The sequence below is a fragment of the Sprattus sprattus genome (assembly GCF_963457725.1).
Source record: "Sprattus sprattus genome assembly, chromosome: 3".
Lineage (NCBI taxonomy): Eukaryota > Metazoa > Chordata > Actinopteri > Clupeiformes > Clupeidae > Sprattus > Sprattus sprattus.
Window position 1 is genome coordinate 29932240 of NC_137922.1, and position 25305 is coordinate 29957544.

The following is a 25305-nucleotide window of genomic DNA, read 5'->3' on the forward strand; positions in this document are numbered from 1 at the left end:
GATGTACCTCAAAGTTGTCAAGCAAGCTATGCGCTGAGCACTTACTCACGACAATAAGGAACACACATATATTGCAATTATTTTTATACAACGTGCAGAATTGTAGCATATGACATTAAGACGTTTTAGCAAGAACGGTGCAGTGTGATCTTTTCTGCGAGTCAGCTAACGGGATCCAACTCGGCGTTACTGAGTCGCCTATACATTTCAGGTAAGTTCTGTGCTCCAGCTGCATTATTCAGCTGTATTAGCAACATGCTCAGTACATAATTAACGGTATGTTTGCCCGCTCAGCGTAATATAGAACTGATGACGACCAGACCTTCTGAAGTTACCCACACTGCCTTTATATGTTTTCCGGAGTTGCCTTGCCATCCAAGTTGCTTGCTAGCTAGCAGATTTGACCATACACCAGACACGAAATTGCGAAGCGAGAAAATCGTTTGCCAAACACCACATTTTCGAACAGAGTATGCATACCGAGTCCGATGCAAATTTGCATATATTTCGCGTTCTATTGCGTGTGCTTGTTTCACGCTGATTTCGCGTCGCGACTGTCAGTGTTGTCCTGAGTGAATGATGGAGTTGTCCAGCAGTGATGAAGACATATTAATTATAAACATGCTCTCAAGACACGGTACACGGTACACCCGTTGTTCGAACGTAGACGACAACAGGGAGTTTCGTACTATTGTTCAAGAGCTGAAGCTGTTTTACGACAGGTTCAGACAGTCATTTAGGATGACTATGATGGAGTTTGAGGCTCTCACTATATGTTGGAGTTCTGGCTCTTTTCCTGAGACTTTCCGTTCATTAATGTCTGGCTATAATAAACATACAGCCGCGGAAAAAATTAAGAGACCACTTCAAAATTATCAGTTTCTCTGGTTTTACTATTTATTGGTATGTGTTAAAGTAAAATGTACATTTTTGTTTTATTCTATAACCTACTGGCAACATTCCTACCAAATTTCAAATAAAAATATTGTCATTTAGATCATTTATTTGCAGAAAAATGACAACTGGTCAAAATAGCAAAAAAGATGCAGTGTCTTCAGATCTCGAATAACGCAAAGAAAACAAGCTCATATTCATTTTTAAACTACACAATACTAATGCTTTAACTTAGGAAGAGTTCAGAAATCAATATTTGGTGGAATAACCTTGATTTAAAATCACAACTTTCATGTGCCTTGGCATGCTCTCCACCAGTCTTTCACATTGCCGTTGGGTGACTTTATGCTACTCCTGGCGCAAGAATTCAAGCAGCTCGGCTTCTTTTCATGGCTTGTGACCATCCATCTTCCTCTTGATCACATTTCAGAGTTTTTTTTATGGGATTCAGGTCTCGAAATTGGGCTGGCCATGACAGGGTCCTGATCTGGTGATACTCCATCCACACCTTTACTGGCCTGGCTGTGTGGCATGGAGCATTGCCCTGCTGGAAAAAACACTTCTCAGAGTTGGGGAACATTGTCAGAGCAAAAGGAAGCAAGTTTTTCTTCCGGGACAACGTTGTACTTTGCCTGGCTGAGGTTTGTAAAAGACCATAAGGATTGAACCAAAGCCGACTGGAGGGTCTCCTAGTTCGTCTTCTCTGATGAGTCCAATTTCACAGTAGGTGCAAGACTCTGTGGCTTGTAGGCCTCTCCAGGTCTCCGTCTAACCATCAGACGACCATGTGTTGGGCAAAGCTGAAAATTGGACTCATCAGAGAAAACGAACTAGGAGACCCTCCAGTCGGCTTTGGTTCAATCCTTATGGTCTTTTACAAACCTCAGCCAGGCAAAGTACAACGTTGTCCCGGAAGAAAAACTTGCTTCCTTTTGCTCTGACAATGTTCCCCAACTCTGAGAAGTGTTTTTTCCAGCAGGGCAATGCTCCATGCCACACAGCCAGGCCAGTAAAGGTGTGGATGGAGTATCACCAGATCAGGACCCTGTCATGGCCAGCCCAATTTCGAGACCTGAATCCCATAAAAAAAACTCTGAAATGTGATCAAGAGGAAGATGGATGGTCACAAGCCATGAAAAGAAGCCGAGCTGCTTGAATTCTTGCGCCAGGAGTAGCATAAAGTCACCCAACGGCAATGTGAAAGACTGGTGGAGAGCATGCCAAGACACATGAAAGTTGTGATTTTAAATCAAGGTTATTCCACCAAATATTGATTTCTGAACTCTTCCTAAGTTAAAGCATTAGTATTGTGTAGTTTAAAAATGAATATGAGCTTGTTTTCTTTGCATTATTCGAGATCTGAAGACACTGCATCTTTTGTGCTATTTTGACCAATTGTCATTTTTCTGCAAATAAATGATCTAAATGACAATATTTTTATTTGAAATTTGGTAGGAATGTTGCCAGTAGGTTATAGAATAAATCAAAAATGTACATTTTACTTTAACACATACCAATAAATAGTAAAACCAGAGAAACTGATAATTTTGAAGTGGTCTCTTAATTTTTTCCGCGGCTGTATGTGGCGTTCGAATGACGTTTCTTAGGTATTATCCCATGACGTGCCTAGAAAGTTGCTGGCTTAAAGCAAGTAAACAATTGACGCATGGCTGCCTACATTACAACGCGTTTAAGTCAAACATTAAGGTTAAATTGAGTTGGACCAAATTAAAAGGTGTAACTATTTTATCTTTTCCCTAGATTTCTCAGTACTGGCAACATTTTTACTACCACTACATCGAGCTTCAGGTTGGCAATATCAACTATAGCGGGGACTGTGAAGGTTGTCTGCGACCTCATTTTAATTTGTATGGTCAATCAATATGCCTTCACCAGCAGAGGCCTTGTTGATGAATAGTCCAGAGGGCTTCCAACATGAGATGGCATTTTCCTAACCGCATTGATGCCCTAGATGGAAAGTAGCCTATGCCATCATAATTATAACGGCACATTATCAAATATTCAGTAGTAATACATATTCTTTGTTTACTGTATCTTAAGGTGATTAAGGCCAGAACAGGAACGAGATGATCAATGCTAGCAAGAACCTAACCAGCAGGTAGTAGTAGAGGATAGACACAGGAATGAGGAGATGAGTTGTGGAGCACATACAGAATATTTTGCCGTAACCATGGACCTGTCTAAGCCATGCACAATAATGACACTCTGTACCCAAGGTCACTAATAGGCAGACAGCGGTCCGTGTCCGGACGCAGATGGCTTCCTATGCGGAGCCGGACCTATAACCGATAAATTACAGAGAATTATTCAGGAGCGTTTCTATTGAAACTGGCACTGGTTTAGCAACCCACGAAACTCAAAGAACAACTCCATTTGTTGTAAAAAATCTCATATGTTACTACTCAGCCAATCAAATCTGTGTATTCCGATGAGCATTGCTTAGATAAACACTCGGTGAAGAGACGAGAGATGGTAGACGGAGAAATAATTAAGAGAGAAAAGTAATTTCACATGGAGTGCTCTAAAACGAGAAAAGTTGACGGCGAAAACAGAGCTTTTAATCAAGAATGGACAGACTATTATATGGTCATTCTTCCCACGGGCATTTCAAATTATTCCTTTCTTTTGTTGTGAACCTAGTAAAGTAAAATGATAATCTATCTATTAACTGAATCATTTATTGAAATAAATAAGCATGGAAACAATCTGAAGTCGATAAATAAGGATAAATAATACACCATACTTGAACACTTGCACATTTGAAAATAATAATAATTAAAATAATGATAATAAAAAAGTTTCACAGCAAAAAAAAAAAAAAACAGTGAATGTAATTCATTACTTGATCAATTTATTTATTCATCACAGGTTTTTTGTGGGTGTTGGTTGGTTGTAAAAAAAAGTTATTTTCGTCAGTATACATATGTGTTTGCCTAGTGTACATGTGCATTTCACCAAACCTCATGCAGATTTAGCTGAACCTTTAGCTTTGGCTGTCTCACTGTAGGTAGCCTCCTCAAAGCTGGAGCCAACATAGTCCAACAAGAATAATGTTCATCGCTCTCCTCTTGACACTCTTTCTCTCTAGCCTCTTTTCTCTCCCAGTACCTCTCCACAGAGCTGCTTGCATCTGCACCCTGACTATGCTTGTGTTTAGGGGTTAGTCAAAAGTCATCGCCCTCTGTTTCACCCTCTGATACCATGATGTCTGAGTCCTCTCCCTCCCACCTTGAGGTGAATATTAGCCTAGCCTAATGACATACTTTCCCAGGGCAAAACTGCTCTGTTCTTGTGATTTAGTATAAGCTTCTAGTTACAAACACTGACCAGTACATTCACACCCACTGGAAATACTGGACGTACTGGGTAGATCTGCACAAATGAGACAAAACAGTGTCACCTAGTGGTCACAACTAAATAAAACAGCATTAAGAGTGTTATCAAGTGTTTGCTCAAGGATCAGCATAGTCCCTGGTTTTCCGTCTTAAATTGGTAAATTGGGCTTTATACCTAACATGTCTCAGGTTGTGCCACAGTTTTTTCAGTAGCGTTGCATGCCATTTGAAACTGAGGAAGCCCCAACATGAGTTTGGATGTGGTGGCGGAGCAAGGCGGTGGGTGTATTTATATGATGCAGAGGATTGACTATGCATTTGCAGTGGTGCTGTCATGACTATGTTCATCTTGTCAATTTCATTTTGCAAGTATAGCAAAAATGGATTTACTCACAATACAAGAGAGAAACCTTTTAAATGCTATTCCAGATTACAAGCTAGGTGTGTTGCACATCAGTTTTACCCTGTAAAACTAGGCTAGCAGAGCAACAGTCACAGTAAAAATATAATGTGCACCAGCAAAATTGGGATATAATGATCTGAAATGTTTCATTAAGTATATTTCATATGTGTCATGTTAGAGACGTTTTTAATGGTTGAGTAAGGTTTGGAACCTTGAGTACTTTATGTGTGTCGATTGTCTGTGTTTGTTAAATGTGTGTCAAGATGGATAATGTGTGTCAAGTGTCTGTATTTGTTAAATGTGTGTCAAGAATCACACTTGTTCTGATAAGGCATCTGATTTTGAAGCTAAAGCGAAACTTCTTTCTAGGGACTTTAGCTCAAGAGGCTATCCTGACAACTGGCTGGATACAGCACTTAACAGAGTGCGCGTACATCCCCTTACAAAGGGCCTAAATGATTTGTGTTCCAAGAATAAAACTGTTTCGTGCATTTTCAAGTTCACCTTCAGTAATGGCATAACAAATATTGCGATCACCCTCCGGGACGTCATACAAAGTGATGATTAATTAAAGGATCTGTTACAAAATCCACTCCTGTGTCTTCTAGAAATGCCAACTTGATGACTGGTTCATCCTGATACCTCCACTCTCCCACCTACAACCTTCTTACATGTCCTTGGGTACTTTACATGCAAAGACTACATTTCTTTAGTTTTTGCCAAATTCAATTAGATTTTTGGCAAGATTCTGTGTTTTCCAGAAACAGTTTTTAATCAATTTCCTTATCATTAAACTTTATGTCTAATAAAAAAAAAACAGGCTTCTTTATCCGTTCTTGCCTTTTACCATGTGTGGGGAGAACTACACAAGCATTCCATACTAGAATTTTAGAGCAGGACTTGCTGATGCATTATCTCTTTCTTTGAGTTTTCAGTCAGTCAATCATTCATTTTCTGAGTCCTGAGTATTGAGAGGGCTCTTCCCCATCTGTGAGCTCATCTGTGTTTCCTAGTGGGATGAAGAAAGATATTCCCTATAGCCGTTTTCTGTGATGTGATTTAGTTGTTCAGGCGCTATATTCATAAAATTGAATTGAATTGATATGTTATGTGCTCTGAGTATTTACCTTGATAGGGTTCAAGTGAAATCTTTACTACAGCCTATAGCATGCCTCCTGTTATATATTGCCCCTCCTCCTCCACATGCCTCTTGTTCCCTGGATACCACACACAATCAGTACCATGTTGAAACTGTGCTACTCTATAAGCACTGAGGATGGTAGCGAGCTGAGAAGTGTGCTCCTGTATCAGGTGGCCCAGACATCCCGATAACATTCTCCTCACTGGCCCCCTCTGCAGGTATGGCAGAAGCCCACCAGGCAGTGGCCTTCCAGTTCACCATCACTCCTGAGGGGATGGACCTGCAGCTGTCCCATCAGGCCCTCACGGAGGTCTACCTCTCTGGGCTCAGATCCTGGAAAAAGCGGATTATTCGTCTTAAGGCAAGTGCATTCTGTGTCTTGGATATAGTTAAATAATCATCAAAATAACATGGCCAACATCCGCACCGTGGTCTGTCTACCAGTGACATATATATTAAGTATGTTTACAAAAAGAAATACATTGTATGTGAAGCATTCACAAGAGGATTGCAAGCTAATTGAAACAATATCTTAACTTCATATTGCGATAGTATCAAAGTGCGGAGATTAATATGATCCAGACATAAATCATAAACAGTGAGTAAACAGTGAGTATCCACAATCAGTTTGATCAGATTTCAATCATGTCCTTGAATATCCGACATGAGGCTAAGTCATATGTCAAGGTTCCCCACCATGGATACCATATGTGTAACGTTTACCGGATATTAACATATAAGGCGAGACATTTTGGTAGGTTCATGTGATACCAGAAACATGTATCCATTAACTTTATTTTCTGTTTGTATGAAAGTGGTCCCAATCCAGAGATAAGATACGCTCAGATATAACGTGCCATAATCTGAGAGTATCCAACATGGATTTCATCATATATGGTTCAAAGTTGTAATATTCAGGCAAAACCATCCCCGTATACTGTGGTGATTTGCACAGTAAAGCCGTTTCAAAGATGCAAGCCAATTAGATTTACTCACTGGCCAGTGCCTTCTGCTATGAAATTTCAAACTTTATGAAACTTGGTTAAGTTAACTACCAAATTCCTTGGATGCATGATAAATTAAGGGGCCACTACAACTGAAACATTTGACATTTGGTGTACTTATACTTGCCCATATTTGCTGACATTTTCTAAAGTACCAATTTTCTCAGTCAGCAAAAATGGCCATCAATATCCAATCCAATCGGAACTATCAATTTGACAGTGTGAATGGCCGATCTTCATGAACTTCAATAAACTCATCCATTCTGAATCATCAGCGGTCTCACCACACAGGCCGCTCATGTTGCATTGCAGTAGTCTTGTCTAGAAATGACCAGGGCCTGCACAAGTTGGGATGCTTATTGGGAGGGTGGGACTGTAGTCGCACCTTCTCTCAAAATTCAATCTAACGGACACAGCAATGTGAGCTGAATTGTACATGCAGACACTGGGGGGAGAAAGCTGCCAATTTAAGATCAAACCGCCTCTCCCTTTTTTCAGTGCATGGTTTTGGCTTCAGCTTAGATGCTCTGCGAAATAGTTTTTGCATTCATGCGGCTTTATCAACAGTCCGTACCATAACAGCAGAGGGGTCTTATTGTTTCATTTCATAGGATGAAGATATTTATGGTAATACTGGAAGTATTCTGATAATCACTGTTTCAATGGGGAAATGCAAATGAATGCAATGGTTAATACAAGAAAATAATACTTTACAAAACACTGCACCACACTCTTTCATTTCTCTCCATTCTTCTCTATCTTTTGGTTGTTTCCATCCTAAGTTTTTTTCCAGATAAACAATGTAATCAGATATCTGTAATCTTTTCTCTACAGAACAGTGTGATCACTGGTGTATACCCTGCTAGCCCCTCATCTTGGTTGTTTGTCGTCATAGCAATCCTGGCCACCATGTACACACGCTCAGATCCCTCCATGGGCCTCATCAGCAAGATCCAGGAGCACCTTCCTGTCAGGTGTGTGTTCAAACTGCCAATTCAAATCTTCAACACAGAATGTAAGGCATACGCATACGCATTACATTTAAAGGGGAAACTTTTGGATTTTTTCATCCAGGGCCCTTTAAGATCCAAATAATTGAAATTGGTCCAGTATTAGTTAGAATGCTATAACAGGCAACCGCAAAACAGCTATACAATGGAATCCCGAGGAGCAAGCATCTGTGTCTAAGTAAACTGCTCATTATCATTGCTGACAGGCTCCTGTAAACATGAAAAGGATCCATACAGAGATAGATCTGTATTTGTTTACTTCAACCAGCAAAGCCTTTGAAACCTTCAAATGAATGTGGGAGAAGAATGTTTGCAGATGCTTTCACTAAATATGTTGATATGTAATGATCAAGATATCACTAGTAGTATTAGTTATGTCAGTCCAGCATATGAACATCACGTCATCAGAGGCGTGTCCGGTGTGTACTTCACCAGGAACTCCAAGGATAGGTGGACGCCCTGAGTTAGGGAGGTGTGTGAAACACCAGTGAGATGTGTGAAACACCAGTGAGATGTGTGAAACACCAGTGAGATGTGTGAAACACTAGTGAGGTGTTTGAAACACTAGTGAGATGGGTGAAACACTAATGAGATGGGTGAGATGGGTGAAACACTAATGAGATGGGTGAGATGGGTGAAACACTAATGAGATGGGTGAGATGTGTGAAACACAAGTGAGATGGGTGAGATGTGTGAAACACTAGTGAGATGTGTGAAACACTAGTGAGATGGGTGAAACACTAATGAGATGGGTGAGATGTGTGAAACACAAGTGAGATGGGTGAAACACTAATGAGATGGGTGAGATGGGTGAAACACTAATGAGATGGGTGAGATGTGTGAAACACTAGTGAGATGTGTGAAACACTAGTGAGATGGGTGAAACACTAATGAGATGGGTGAGATGTGTGAAACACTAGTGAGATGGGTGAAACACTAATGAGATGGGTGAGATGGGTGAAACACTAATGAGATGGGTGAGATGGGTGAAACACTAATGAGATGGGTGAGATGGGTGAAACACTAATGAGATGGGTGAGATGTGTGAAACACTAGTGAGATGTGTGAAACACTAGTGAGATGGGTGAAACACTAATGAGATGGGTGAGATGTGTGAAACACAAGTGAGATGGGTGAGATGTGTGAAACACTAGTGAGGTGTTTGAAACACTAGTGAGATGTGTGAAACACTAGTGAGATGGGTGAGATGGGTGAAACACTAATGAGATGGGTGAGATGTGTGAAACACAAGTGAGATGGGTGAGATGTGTGAAACACTAGTGAGGTGTTTGAAACACTAGTGAGATGTGTGAAACACTAGTGAGATGTGTGAAACACTAGTGAGATGGGTGAAACACTAATGAGATGTGTGAAACACTAGTGAGATGGGTGAGATGTGTGAAACACAAGTGAGATGGGTGAGATGTGTGAAACACTAGTGAGATGGGTGAAACACTAGTGAGATGGGTGAAACACTAATGAGATGTGTGAAACACTAGTGAGATGGGTGAGATGTGTGAAACACAAGTGAGATGGGTGAGATGTGTGAAACACTAGTGAGATGGGTGAGATGTGTGAAACACAAGTGAGATGGGTGAGATGTGTGAAACACTAGTGAGATGTGTGAAACACCAGTGAGATGTGTGAATTACTAGTGAGATGTGTGAATCACTAGTGAGATGGGTGAGATGTGTGAAACACTAGTGTGATGTGTGAAACACTAGTGAGATGGGTGAGATGTGTGAATCACTAGTGAGATGTGTGAATCACTAGTGAGATGTGTGAATCACTAGTGTGATGTGTGAATCACTAGTGAGATGTGTGAAACACCAGTCAGATGTGTGAAACACTAGTGAGATGTGTGAGATGTCTGAATCACTAGTGAGATGTGTGAAACACTAGTGAGATGGATGAAACACTAGTGTGTGGGGCACTTTGGGATGGGGGGAAGTATGGCAGGGAAAATGGGTGAAGGATGCATGTGTGCATGCTCTAATTGGGAGTGCAGTGTGCTGTAGTGAGTGTGTACTTTGACTGCCATAGCAGCGAACTTGGCTTTATAGCGTTGCAGACAGGGTGCAGGATTGTTACCCCTTAAACCCAGACTCCAGGACAGTTGTGCTGACTGCCTTCATTAAAGCTGAAAATAGTCTAGTCTTCTGTATTTTCTTTTAAGTGTTGCACTGAAATTACTTCAATAAAACAAGCTCCTTATTTTAAACATCTCCTCTGTCATTGCATCTTAAATACTCATATGTCTGATGTAAGCACAATGTGAAACATCTCCTGGCTGACGGTTCTTTGTAAAAATTACACTCAAATAAAAAGAGGTGTCACCCATTTGGATGGTACCATCCATGGCAGTTTACTAGCCTATGTTTTATTTTTATTTAGTTTTTCACTTGCCCTTACTCAAATACATGTACACATACAGAACTGTAAAGACTAATGCAAAACTTATATCATATCATTCACTCCATTGTTTATTTGCAGCACCCTGGCAAATGCAGCACATGATTGTTTTTGTTTCTCTCCTCCATCCCTCTAAGCGAGGTCCTCAGTGTGCACTGCCGGACTCTTGTGTCAGCGGTGGTGTTCAGCACCCTGCTCTGGCTCTCACTGATCTTCACCATGCGCTTCTGTCTGAAGCAGCTCCTCTCTTATCACCACTGGATGTTCGAGCAGCACGGACAGATCTCCAACACCACCAGAGTCTGGGTGGTCTGTGTCCCCTCATTCTTTTGAAAGCTTTACTTTCCTGAAAAAGAAAAAGTTTACTTTATAAGTCATTTATAAGTATTTACTTGAATAACACTTGTGTTGTCTCAATGAATATTATTATTGTTAAAAGCAGTGCCTCACAGTACTCTGTACGGTTCCATAAGGCTTCCTGACTGAGTAATCCTCTCTCTGCCTCCTCCTCAGGGGTTGGTGAAGATGTTCTCAGGCAGGCAACCTTTACTGTACAGCTATCAAGGCTCCTTGCCCAACCTCCCTCTACCTGCCATTGACAGTACAATCAAGAGTGTAAGCAAGACCAGTCATATATGTATGCATGTTTGTGTCTTGATTTGTAACAACTGTTCAAATCAAGACGTCCTTCTTTCATTGTGTAGTACCTGGAGTCTGTGCGCCCCCTGCTGGACAATACTGAATTTGAGAGGATGACTACTCTGGCTCAAGATTTTGAGAACGGTCTGGGGAAGAGGCTTCAATGGTATCTCAAACTGAAAGCACTATGGGCTGCAAACTATGTGAGTAAACCTATTATGTGTTGGAATTTATTTGTCTGTCTCAACTGTTTACTAGATGTACCACACAGTGGTGTAATAATAATAATAATATGATAATGTCATATGACCACCGCCGTGGCTATACACTGATACGTTGTGAAGCAGTACCTGTGAGTTACGTTCCGTGGTTTTGTGACCTGACCTTTATGAGGATGAGTGTGACTTTATAACAGATACAGTACTGTGCAAAAGTTTTAGGCAGGTGTGAAAAAATGCTGTAAACTAAGAATGCTTTCAAAAATGGAAGTGTTAACAGTTTATTTTCATCAATTCTTCATAAATTAACAAAATGCAGTGAAGGAACAGAAGAAAATTCTAAATTAAATCAATATTTGGTGTGACCACCCTTTGCCTTCAAAATAGCATCAATTCTTCCAGATACACTTGCGCAGTTTTTGAAGGAACACGGCTGGTAAATTGTTCCAAACATCTTAGAGAACTAACCACAGATCTTCTGTGGATGTAGGCTTCCTAAAATTCTTCTGTCTCTTCATGTAAACCCAGACAGACTCGATGATGTAGAGATTAGGGCTCTGTGGGGGTCATACCATCACTTGCAGGACTTTCTGTTCTTCTTTAAGCTGAAGATAGTTGTTAATGACATTGGCTGTATGTTTGGGGTTATGTTCCTGCTGCAGAATACATTTGGTGCCAATCATACGCCTCCCTGATGGTATTGCATGATGGATTAGTATCTGCCTGTATTTCTCAGCATTGAGGACACCATTCGTCCTGACCAAATCTCCAACTCCACTTGCAGAAATGCAGCCCCAAACTGGAAAGGAACCTCTACCATGCTTCACTGTTGCCTGCAGACTCTCATTATTGTACCTCTCTCCAGCCTCCAGCGAACAAACTGCCTTCTTCTACAGCCAAATATTTCTAATTTTGACTCATCAGTCCAGAGCACCTTCTGCCATGTTTCTGCACCCTAGTTTCTATGTTTACGTGCTTAGTTCAGTCACTTGGCCTTGTTTCCTTGTCGGGGTAGAGCTTTTTGGCTGCAACTCTTCCATGAAGACCACTTCTGGCCAGACTTCCCCGGACAGTAAATGTCTGTACCTGGGTACCACTGGTTTCTGCCAGTTCTGAGCTGATGCCACTGCTTGAAATCTTCCGATTTCGAAGGTAAATAAGCTTGATGTGTTTTTCATCAGCTGCATTAAGTTTCCTTGGCTGAACACTGCGTCTACGATCCTCAACGTCTTCTTCAAAAGAGCTGGAACTGCACATTTTGAAACCCCTGTCTGCTTTGAAATCTTTGTCTGGGAGAGACCCTGCTGATGCAGTATAACTACGTTGTGTCTTGTTGCTGTGCTCAGTCTTACCATGTAAATGGATAAAAAATAAACATTTATTGTTTACATTTTTCAAAGTATTCTTAGTTCATAGCATTTTTTCACACCTGCCTAAAACTTTTGCACAGTACTGTATATTTCTAATCATAATAATATGTTTGTATATAGTCACAACCAGTGATCATCAGGGTCCAAGCAGTAGGTTCAATGTAGAGAAAGGTTGAACCGGTTCAACAGGTGGACCATTTGACTTTTTTAAATGTTACATTCACAAGGATTTAAAGACAACATTGTTTGATCCGTCTTCAAAAATAATGTTGGTGGAACAGAGGACTAGATGTTGTAGCTTGTTGTAAATACATCTTATGGCTGATTTGTTTAACATTGGGTAAAAAGCTTCTATATGCCATAATGAATAAGCCTGCAAACTTTCATTCAGATCTTAAGGCCATTCACACAGCCATGTATAGGCTGCTGAATTTTGATTGGTTGTTCACGGCCATTTTGTTGTGTGGTGTGGGCCAAATGGAACTAGAAGATGTCAACAAATGTCGCCAAGAATAAGTATACAAAATAACAGCTTAAGGGGGTCTTGAGATATTGAAATGTGTCAGTTGCAGTGCCCTATATGGAAAGTCAGCAAAAATATAACCCTGTGAAATATAACATGGTGCATGTTTCATGTGTACATTTCTGTGGAACTGTAAGTATATGTGTTCTTGCAGGTAAGTGACTGGTGGGAGGAGTATATTTACTTGAGAGGACGCAACCCCATCATGGTCAACAGCAACTACTATGGCATGGTAGTAATACTTAATAAACTAGTATGGCATGGTAGTAATACTTAATAAACTAGTATGGCATGGTAGTAATCCTTAATGAATACTATGACATGGTAGTAATACTGAATAAACTACTATGGCATGGTTGTAATACTTTATAAACTAGTATGGCATGGTAGTATTACTTAATAAACTAGTATGGCATGGTTGTAATACTAAATGCATACTATGGCATGGTAGTAATACTTAATAAACTACAAACCCGATTCCAAAAAAGTTGGGACACTGTACAGATTGTGAATAAAAAAGGAATGCAATAATTTACAAATCTCATAAACTTATATTGTATTCACAATAGAATATAGATAACATATCAATTGTTGAAAGTGAGACATTTTGAAATGTCATGCCAATTATTGGCTCATTTGGGATCTCATGAGAGCTACATATTCCAAAAAAGTTGGGACAGGTAAAGATAAGAGGCTGGAAAAGATAAATGCACATATAAGGAACAGCTGGGGGACCAATTTGCAACTTGTTAGTTCAATTGGCAACATAATTGGGTATAAAAAGAGCCTCTCAGAGTGTCAATGTCTCTCAGAAGTCAAGATGGGCAGAGGATCACCAATTCCCCCAATGCTGCGGCAAAAAATAGTGGATCAATATCAGAAAGGAGTTTCTCAGAGAAAAATAGCAAAGAGTTTGAAGTTACCATCATCTACAGTGCATAATATCATCCAAAGATTCAGAGAATCTGGAACAATCTGGGTCAAGGCCGGAAAACCATACTGGATGCCCGTGATCTTCGGGCCCTTAGACGCCACTGCATCACAAACAGGAATGCTACTGTAATGGAAATCACGAAATGGGCTCAGGAATACTTCCAGAAAACATTGTCAGTGAACACAATCCACCGTGCCATTCGCCGTTGCCGGCTGAAACTCTATAGATCAAAAAAGAAGCCATATCTAAACATGATCCAGAAGCGCATGCGTGTTCTCTGGGCCAAGACTCATTTAAAATGGACTGTGGCAAAGTGGAAAACGGTTCTGTGGTCAGACGAATCCAAATTTGAAGTTCTTTTTGGAAAACTGGGACGCTATGTCATCCGGACTAAAGAGGACAAGGACAACCCAAGTTGTTATCAGCGCTCAGTTCAGAAGCCTGCATCTCTGATGGTATGGGGTTCCATGAGTGCGTGTGGCATGGGCAGCTTACACATCTGGAAAGGCACCATCAATGCTGAAAGGTATGTCCAAGTTCTAGAACACATGCTCCCATCCAGACGTCGTCTCTTTCAGGGAAGACCTTGCATTTTCCAACAAGACAATGCCAGACCACATACTGCATCAATTACAACATCATGGCTGCGTAGAAGAAAGATCCGGGTACTGAAATGGCCAGCCTGCAGTCCAGATCTTTCACCCATAGAAAACATTTGGCGCATCATAAAGAGGAAGATGCGACAAAGAAGACCTAAGACAGTTGAGCAACTAGAAGCCTGTATTAGACAAGAATGGGACAACATTCCTATTCCTAAACTTGAGCAACTTGTCTCCTCAGTTCCCAGACAGTTATAAAAAGAAGAGGGGATGCCACACAGTGGTAAAGATGGCCTTGTCCCAACTTTTTTGAGATGTGTTGATGCCATGAAATTTGAAATCAACTTATTTTTCCCTTAAAATGATACATTTTCTTAGTTCAAACATTTGATATGTCATCTATGTTGTATTCTGAATAAAATACTGAAATTTGAAACTTCCACATCATTGCATTCTGTTTTTATTCACAATTTGTACTGTGTCCCAACTTTTTTGGAATCGGGTTTGTAGTATGGCATGGTAGTAATACTTAATGAATACTATGACAGGGTAGGAATACTTAATAAACTAGTATGGCATGGTAGTAATACTTAAAAAACGAATATGGCATGGTATTAATACTTAATAAACTAGTATGGCATGGTTGTAATACTAAATGCATACTATGGCATGGTAGTAATACTTAATAAACTAGTATGGCATGGTAGTAATACTTAATGAATACTATGACATGGTAGTAATACTTAATAAAATAGTATAGCATGGTAGTAATACTTTAAAAAACTAATATGGCATGGTATTAATACTTAATAAACTATTATGGCATGTTTGTAATACTAAATGCATACTATGGCATAATAGTAATACTTAATAAACCAGTATGGCATGGTAGTAATACTTAATAAACCAGTATGGCATGGTAGTAATACTTATTGAATACTATGACATGGTAGTTATACTTAATTAACTAGTATGGCATGGTAGTAATACTTAATGAATACTATGACATGGTAGTAATACTTAATGAATACTTTGACATGGTAGTAATACTTAATGAATACTTTGACATGGTAGTAATACTTAATAAACTAGTATGGCATGGTAGTAATACTTAATGAATACTATGGCATGTTAGTAATACTTAATGAATACTATGGCATGGTAGTAATACTAAATGAAAACACAACACACAGTGACAGTGCAACACCTCATTGTTTGACTATTTCAGTCAAGTGATGAGAATTGTACGTGTTGAATCGTAGACTGACTATATGTATTTCATTTCCACGCCCTCAGGACTTCTTATATGTGACACCAACTCCAATCCAGGCAGCGAGGGCTGGAAACACCATCTATGCCTCACTGCTCTACCGTCAGAAGCTCAACAGAGAGGAGATTAAACCTGTGAGCATTGAACGCACGCCTCCCTGGATTTAGTTCTCTCCACAAATATGTTCTATGATAATCATCTGTTTGCTGCAGTGACAGACAGTATAACTGGCCCATGTGTTTGTGTGTGTTTGTGTTTGTTTGTGTGAGAGAGAACGAGAAGATATTGTGCTTCACATTTTCACTCCATCTCCTCCAGACCATTTTAATTCTCCATCTTGTTTTTTTCCCGTTAGTTGTCTGGGTTTTTTGTTTGTTCAAATGGGAGTGGCCCTTTGGTCCATCCCCGTCATGTGACCCTACCATTACCAGCTCCTCTCCTCTCCTCTTTTCTGTCTGTACTCCAACCATTTCTCTGTCCCTCTCTCAGAGTCGTGTTCCAGGCACTTTAATACCTCTCTGTGCAGCTCAGTGTGAGAGGATGTTCAACACCACACGTATACCAGGAGAAGAGACTGGTAATACACATTCAGACACATTTAAACAACAATCTAGACAACACCATTGCTCTATTATAAGGTGATGTCAACAAGCTGATCATTTATGGTGGCCAGGTGACATATATTTGACATGCACAACTGTGGAGAGTTATTGGCTCAGTACTGATTTGTTTGAAAGTGTGAATGTCCAGACCAAATACAGTGAAATGAAATGGATAAGTAGCAACACAGTGTGCATTTAGGAGAGAGCCATTGTGCGGGAGGAGAGGTAGGGAGAGTGTGCGTCTTTGTCCTGCATGAACAGCTGAGTGGTTTGTCTTGTTGGCTGAATGTCTGTCGCTTTGTACCAGTCAGTCAGTTTGCATCTGAGTAGCAACTAGTTTGTAGGCACGGTCTCTCACACTACTTTCTCCTGGATTTCCTTCTCTTGTCATTCCAATGTGATTTTGATTTGATCATCCACTACACAAGTCTGTCTTCTTTACTGTGTATTTACTGTGTTTACTGCTCATCTGAGTCTGCTGAGCCTCCTTCTGTTTTTGTTGTCTACACATTTCTGACTTTTCTGCTGCTTCCATTGGGTCCCACCTCCCTCTCTCTCCTCTCTCTCTTCCTGGCTGTGGAACAGTGGTTGTTGAGGTCTTCTGCTCCCTGCTGTTCCTATCAGTTTGAGAGGATGTTTGACTCTTGTCGAATCCCAGGGATAATTACAGGTATACTTTTTTTTCCCCCAAACATCCATCCTAAATCTGTTCTGTACACAAACACTCAGTAAAACACAGTACTCATCCTAAGTATTCACATGCTATGCAACCTCAGTGAAGACAATGTGGTTCTTGGCACTTTATGTTAATCTAAGGCCTATCTACAGCATGAGCATGTGAAGAACAGTGTCCCCCTCTCTACCCTCTCTATTTGAGTACTTTTATGGGAATGAACAGTAAACTTCTGCTCTTGATAGTGTGTGTGTGTCTGTGTGTCTGTCTGTCTGTCTGTCTGTCTGTCTGTGTCTTATGTCTGTCTTATGTGCGCTATCCAAGTACGGACACAAGCATCAAAGTAATGTCAGAAATTCTACAAATGTAGCAGACTGAGATTTTGAATATCTAGACTTCTGTATTTATCACTACTCTTCAGTCAAACAAAAACCTAAAATGTGGAATTAAGGTGGCTGCATTTATTTGTTTTGCTTGTAGATACTGTTGCCCATTGGCAGGACAGTGATTATGTTGCAGTGTACCACAAGGGACGCTTTTTTCGCCTCTGGGTGTATCAGGCTGGGCGGTTGCTTTCTCCAAGAGAAATTGAGCATCAAATTCAGCGTATCCTTGATGATTCATCAGCCCCATTACCTGGAGAGGAGAAACTAGGAGCTTTCACAGCAGGAGACCGGTAACACCCGCACTACATTAGCCATTGCATACAAATATGGAGAAAAAAACACTACATTAACCATCTGCATACAAATATGGAGAAAAAGAAACCTTTTGTTTAATATTATCCCTGTGAATTCCCTTCCCCCAGAATCCCTTGGGCGCAAGCCAGGAAGGAGTTCTTCAGTTCTGGTGTGAATAAGCGCTCTCTGGACTGCATTGAGAAGGCGGCCTTCTTTGTGACTCTGTGTGATGATGAACAAGGCATGATGGGAGACGATCCCGCCACCAGTCTGGACTGCTATGCCAAGGCTCTCCTGCATGGGAAGTGCTATGATCGGTGAGCCCAGTCAGTTAACATGAAGTAATAAAACATTACTATGATCGGTAAGCCCAGTCAGTTAACATGAAGTAATAATACATTACTATGATCGGTGAGCCCAGTCAGTTAACATGAAGTAATAATAATAATTATTATATAAATATAATACATTACTTGATGCCACACACACAGATTTTTCACTGACTGCAAAATGATGTGTTGCCTCACTCCTAATCTGTCTAATAGTTGTGATGCTTAACTGGTCTGTAGATGGTTTGATAAATCCTTCTCAGTGGTGGTGTTCAAGAATGGAAAGAATGGCCTGAATGCAGAGCACTCCTGGGCTGATGCGCCTGTGGTGGCTCACCTGTGGGAGGTAAATGAAGACACTATTCAGCAGGCAAGTACCCCCTTCATCCCCCTCCCCGGGTAGTCACCTCTGGATCTCTCTTCACAGTATGTTCTAGCCACTGATAGCTTCCAGCTGGGATACAGTGAAGAGGGCCACTGTAAGGGAGAGGTGGACTCCTCTCTGCCCCCGCCACAGCGCCTCAACTGGGAGATCTCTTCACAAGTAATGATCAATCATTTAGTGGTGATCCTTGCTATTTACAGTCCTGCAGGAATGTCGGTGCAGAATATCAGTTTCTGTCTGTCTCTCTCTCTCTCTCTCTCTCGCAGTGCCAGGAGCGCATCAGTCAGTCTCTTTCTGTGGCCAAGGTGCTGGCTGATGATGTGGACTTCCATGTTTTCTCATTTCGAGATTTTGGGAAGGGAAGAATCAAGAGGTTCCGGCTCAGTCCAGATGCCTTCATTCAAGTGGCGCTTCAGCTGGCCTACTACAGGGTGAGGTCCTCAAGGGGGAAGCGCGTCAGCATGAATATTTTTGATTGTGGTGCACAGTGATGCGACCCCCTCTTTCTCTCTTATGAACTGTAGGATAGGGGGATGTTCTGTCTGACTTATGAGGCATCAATGACACGTTTGTTCCGTGAGGGGAGGACAGAAACTGTGCGTTCCTGCACCAATGAGAGCTGTGCCTTTGTCAGAGCACTGGAGAATGCAGAGGTACCGTTTTCTCAAACTCGCACTGAAACTCACCTCAGTCCTACCCCACTACAGTAACATTATACCCAGTCATCCATATCTCAGTCCAGCCTCACACAATGAACCTTCCTTAAACTCATTAAAGGTAGTATCCGTGATTCTTTTAATTATTTTAAAATGTAATGTTTTGCATACAAACCATTTATTACTACAATAACCCAAAGCAACTTTACATGTAATTAACAAGCTCTTCATTATGTATCAATAAATTACATGAATTAGATTGTGATGAATGCAATGCAGCGGAGGGTGTTGTTTCGTCCTGAAGGGAATTATTTTTGGAGAATGACCGACGGACAATACATTATCCCGCTTATTATACGGTTACTTGCCAAAAACGATAGAAGACATTCCTCCAACATACCTCTTTTTAATGATTTAGTTGCCGTTTTATGAGTCCCGTTTAGAAATAAATAGTTCTTCAAGCAAATAGAACTTTGAAGTTTCAGGTGTTGCATAGCAACCCATTACTTGCTGACTTCAAATTACTGTCTACTGTTGCGTTAAAATGACTGGACTTCTGGCGGAATGATATGAAATAGGTGAATTAGAAGTACAAAACCCGTTGCCAATGACAGCGGTCATTATCTTTTCGCAGCGGTATGTTAGCAGGAATTAATGTATGGGTATGACCTAGGGATGGCCCATTCGAATCAACAGTACTTTTTGGAACATTCTGAAGAGCCGTATAATAATACAAAATTAAATACAAAGAAGATGAAAAAAGTTATTGTAAAATGATTTATTAGAAGTCTATTAAGAAGGGTCTATGATTCCATGCAATTATAAAGTGTAGATACTCTAAAGTGCTGTATATACAGTGCCACTTGAAAGTATGTGAACCCCTTGAGCACTTAAGAGTTTTCTGTTGTTTTACCATGATTTTTCATTTTTTTCATCACCAATTTTCCATAGATGAAATGTCAGGTTTATGTTTATCATTTGCATGTACTTGTTTCGAGTGAATTGTTTGAGTAGCCAAAAAACTACAAAAAAACATGGAATTAGTGTTTTTTCAAAAGTAAGTGAACCCCCAGCTGCATTGGTAAAGTCAAGCAGGTAACAGATTCGGTGAAACATATTTGGGTGCTGAATTAGTCAATTAATTAGGATTAAAAAGGAGAGGAAACCAACCAAACTACTGTAGAGCCAAGGTGTACCCACACAGATCAACAATGCCGAGAGGAAACGAGATATCCGAGAACATCAGGAAGAAGGTACTGACAGCCCATTAGTCTGGGAAAGCTATAAGACCATCTCCAAAAGATTCCAGCTCCATTCATCCATCCAAGACAAATAATTTAGAAATGGAGGGCATTCAACATGGCCGCATCTCTGCCTAGAAGTGGACGCCCATCAAGACCATCACCAAGAAGCACCAGAAGAAGAATAAATCAGGTAAAAGTCAACCCACACATCACCTCTAAAGAGTTTCGGACCTCTCTGGCAGCATCTGGGGTAAATGTACATGGGTCTACAATCAGACGAAAATAGTTGTTTTTGATCGTGACCAAATAATTCTATCTCGGACTCATCTGTCCAAAGAAGGGACTTCCAGAAGGCCTTTGGTTTATCCAAGTGCTCTCTGGCAAAGTTGAAAGGGGCAGTTTTTTTTCTTTCTTGAGAGCAAAGGCTTCCTTCTAGCAACCCGATCATGAATGTCATGTCTATTAAATTTTCGTCTGATTGTAGACCTGTCAGTACCTTCTTCCTGATGTTCTCGGATATCTCGTTTCCTTTCGGCATTGTTGATCTGTGTGGGTACACCTTGGCACTACAGTAGTTTGGTTGGTTTCCTCTCTCTTTTAATCTGTGTTGCCCAACCCTTTTCCTAAGGATGTCTCAGTTGATTGGTTTGCTTAATTGACTAATTAAGCACCTAAATATGTTTCACCGAATCTGTTACCTGCTTGACTTTACCAATGCAGCTGGGGGTTCACTTACTTTTGAAAATACACTAATTCCATGTTTCATGTAGTTTTTTGGCTTCTCAAACAATTCCCTCCAAACAAGTACATGCAAATGATAAATATAAACCTGACATTTCATCTATGGAAAATTGGTGATGAAAAAAATGAAAAATCATGGTAAAACAACAGAAAACTCTTTAGTGCTCAAGGGGTTCACATACTTTCAAGTGGCACTGTATTCTAAAGTTCTGTATATATTCTAAAGTGCTGTATATATTCTAAAGTGCTGTATATATTCTAAAGTTCTGTATATATTCTAAAGTTATGTAAATATTCTAGTGCTGTACATATTCTAAAGTGCTTTATAAAACAATTGGGTTCTATCGCGTTATTTAGCTGTTTCTGATCTGACGAGAGACGTTCCATGAGTTGGATTATCCCAGAACAACCCAACTCGGACTTTTCACAGCTAATAATAAATCACTCCGCGATGAAAGATCTAAAGTGCGTTGATGATAACCGCTAATTCAAAGTTATTATAATTCCAAACCAAGACGTTGACAATGGAACAATTTTTTGTTGCGGACAAACAATAGCGAAATAAACATTTTTAAATCAATCCATTTGTGTTAAAATGTTAATTGGTTGACTATAGAATTGTTTTATAAAAGCAATATAATACTGCGCCACTCGGCCTCTAGCCTTGGTGGCTACGGCCAAACACCACCCGTGGGAATATCCCTTACCTACCCCACTCGCACGAGTACTATATTGCTTAAGTATATATTCAAGTGCTGTATATATTCTAGAGTGCTGTATGAAATGCAGATCATAACCCGTTGACCTCAGGTCTCTCTATTTCTCTCCATCTTTGTAGAGTGTAGCTGTCTGTCAGCACTTGTTCCGCCAGGCTTGTGAAAAGCATCAGTTACTCTACCGTATGGCCATGACGGGGGCTGGCATCGACAGACACCTTTTCTGCCTATACGTTGTCTCCAAATACCTAGGGGAAGAATCTCCATTTCTTAAAGAGGTGTGTCTATATATTTAATGGAAATGTAATGTGCATTGTTCTTACTAATTATATATGAACAAGTCAAGCATTAAAGTGAAGTGTATGTTTGCATATGTATCCCAATAGTAGCATATATCTATACTTATTTTAGGTTCTGTTTGTGTGCATATGTATGCGTATAGTAGCATATATCTCTGCTCATTAAAGTGAAGTCTATGTGTGCATATGTTACGTATAGTAGCATATATCTATGCTCATTGAAGTGAAGTGATGTGTGCATATGTATGCGTATAGTAGCACATATCTCTGCTCATTTTAGGTTCTGCCCGAGCCCTGGCGTCTCTCAACCAGTCAAACTCCAGTTCAGCAAGTTGAACTTTTTGACTTGGTTAACCATCCAGAGTATATCTCCTGTGGGGGAGGATTCGGCCCTGTGAGTAGCAGCACTGTGTCTCTCTCCTTCTCTCGTCCTACTCTTTCACCTCTGACCTCTGACGGATCCTTTGTTGTTCTGTAATAGGTGGCAGATGATGGCTACGGTGTGTCTTACATCATAGTTGGAGAGAACATGATTAACTTTCACATCTCCAGCAAGCACTCATGTGCTCAAACTGTGAGTAGTAATTGAATTTGTCTTCTTGCATTGGATTTTGATGATGCTTAAGTATTTTTTTTATCAGAAAGCATCAGTGGATGTTGACATCAAATTTGTATAGAATGACATATTAAAGGAACTATATGTAGATGGGACACCAAGCTTTTAAAATCGTTACTGCATTGTATTGGAGAGTGTGTGTGTGTGTGTGTGTGTGTGTGTGTGTGTGTCCTCCCAGACTCAAGCTCATGCAGGTTGACAGGTTGAGGTCACTGAACTCACACAAACAAGACCAGTTCAACATTAAACTTTGATAATGGCAAGTCACAACGAGTCCAACTTCATGAGTAGAGTAGCTAATGTACTTAGTATTTCTAATGTTCGCAAATTATATACCACCTCATATGGGTTTTTTAAAACTATTATTTTACACTAAAACTATATACTCTGGGTGGCTATGTACATTAGCCAAAGCTAAGCCTGTAATCCGGAAAACAAGCTCACTGCGTCGAAAAATTAGCTACACAGTGGATAATGATAACATGTTTTTCAAATTACCAGATAGCGTATAAATCATTTCACATCTATTTCGGAGAGTCCTGTTCTTCCTTGTTGAAACCCGATGAGCAGCAGATCTCAGTTATGAAGTGCCCTCACCAGTGTCAAGTAAAGCTGGTGAGGGCTGGTCATGTGTCGTTGATACGAGAGGCTAAAAGAGGAGAGGATGAGCTAGATAGAGGAACAGAGACCGAAAGCAGAGGAGAAGAGAGGACAGGTCCTAGTGGTACAAGAGGCAGAGTATTAAATACAGTATTAAAAATGAGTCGCCATAATGAGTCTTCATTTATTGTGTGCAATAAGCTACATAACTCAGATCAAGGCAAAAATGGGTGCAGTTGTGCATGAATAGTAAAATTGTACCTCATTCTCGAACATTTTCTTAAGTGTCTTTTTTAAATATCGTCTTACGGACTTCGAAAGACCAGCCTAAGAAAAGATCTCCGCCGGATTCATGAATGCCTGGAAATGTGTTCTTAAACCGCCAAAGTGTCCGTAGCTGTGCACAGATTCTTAAATTAAACGTGCATTTTTGTGCACCTGAATGTTTTTTACCTGAAAAATCTGATGACAGCCTTTTGAATATAGGCTGAATACCTTACTATACATCCTTTTCTTGAACTTTAGGTAGTAGCCTAAATACGTGTCTGAGGTAAAGCACTACATTACTGTGTATCTCTCCCCTCTCTGCCCTTGCTCCCTGCCCATCTCCCTCAGGACTCCCATAAGTATGGCACACACATCAAGAGGGCTCTGGATGACCTGCTGCACATAATGTCCTCGGATCTAAAGGAACCTTCTAGAAGCCAGAACCAAACTGGAGAGAACCAAGTCAAGGTGAAGAAAGACCTTTAGAGTACTTTTGCCAGTGAGAGAGAAGATCCACACAACTGAAAATGGGAGAATTGTGCAGCATTCCAGCTTCTTTCCTAAATAGGTATGACATGATTTGAAGCAATGCTTTGGGTCACTGTCCTGGCTCCAGTCCACAAGGTATGGCATGGTGATGGAGTTATGGTGAAATGAAGTTAAAGCCTTCCTTGCTAAAGATTAAGTTTACTCATTCATGTACTTCCCCAGCACCACAGCCACCACAGACTATCACCTTTCCTCTGCTGTGCCTGAGAGGTGGTATCAGCATCTTTCATTTTCTGCTCTTCACAAAGTTTCTTCCCTCTGGGCCAAACACCTCAACTTAGATCTATCTGTCTTTAGAGACTTTTAAACCATCTTCCACACATCTAAGATGTATCGGTCTATAACACCTTTTTAAACCATCTTCCACACATATTTTTTGCCCATTTTAGTGTGTTCCATTCATTGGCCAGATATGTTTTTATCTAGCATTCCAGAGCCCCCTTCACAAGATGAGACTAGTGTTTTCTGGGTATTGTTTTAAAAAGCTGTCAGCAGAGGACCTTTGATGCTTCTGTTTGTCAAACCAGAGATTCTTTTGTTTTTATCCACAAATGTATTAGTTTAGATATCCTGGCATAACCCCACTCACACTCTTCACTGATCGTAAGCACTCCATGTTTGATATACTTTAACCATTGAATTTTACGACGTCAACATTCCATTTTTTCAAAGCAAGACCAGAATGGCAGGCAGTGATTTTTCATTCTTTCAAAGCGAGAAAGAGAGAGAGCAGGATGGCAGGCAGTGATTTAGTAATGCTACATCTGACAGTGTTCTAGTGAGGAAAGGGAGCAAATGGAGTATGAGGAGTGTACACATGCACATGTAAAGTGAAGACAGGTGATCATACAAATGAATGTACTCAAATAGCTTTTCCGATCGACTGGAGAGTAGTGATGAGTGAGTCCTAATTCACTCGGATCCTTATACTCACTACTCTCTTTCTAACCTGTCCAATCTCTTTATAACATAAGTCCATCTGCCTAGCCGTAAGCAAGTAGCTGGCAAACATTCCATAACTCATCCTAGACACGAGGTGGTGGTTGCCACCTCAAGTCATCCTTTGCCTCAGGGGACGCAGGTGAGCTGACTGAGTGGATCAGGGGAACTTGAATCACCAGAACTTGCTGCACCACGTGAATCATAGCAGATTCTATGATCTGGACTGAGTGAGT

The 25305-nt window shown here is 40.5% G+C and overlaps 1 protein-coding gene across 1 annotated transcript; it reads left to right on the plus strand.

The window, feature by feature from the left end:
* The first annotated feature begins 84 nt into the window (after positions 1-84).
* Positions 85-25067, plus strand: LOC308361604 (carnitine O-palmitoyltransferase 1, liver isoform-like). Its single transcript, XM_080834002.1, has 19 exons — positions 85-211; positions 6013-6155; positions 7633-7772; positions 10358-10529; positions 10734-10835; positions 10925-11062; positions 13125-13202; positions 15800-15907; positions 16263-16350; positions 17529-17724; positions 17857-18045; positions 18298-18403; positions 18485-18601; positions 18709-18873; positions 18967-19095; positions 21922-22077; positions 22379-22492; positions 22580-22672; positions 23930-25067. Exons 2-19 carry the CDS (start codon positions 6015-6017, stop codon positions 24065-24067), a joined length of 2370 nt encoding a protein of 789 aa, XP_080690128.1. The 5' UTR covers positions 85-211; positions 6013-6014; the 3' UTR covers positions 24068-25067.
* Positions 25068-25305: the final 238 nt, after the last annotated feature.

Bases quoted from the DNA above. Each gene is read 5' to 3' on its own strand.
- LOC308361604 (XM_080834002.1), top strand. From the start codon at position 6,015: ATGGCAGAAGCCCACCAGGCAGTGGCCTTCCAGTTCACCATCACTCCT. The intron at 10,836-10,924 runs GTAAGCAAGACC...TTCATTGTGTAG, and splicing joins TTGACAGTACAATCAAGAGT to TACCTGGAGTCTGTGCGCCC. The intron at 16,351-17,528 runs GTAATACACATT...TTTTGCTTGTAG, and splicing joins TATACCAGGAGAAGAGACTG to ATACTGTTGCCCATTGGCAG.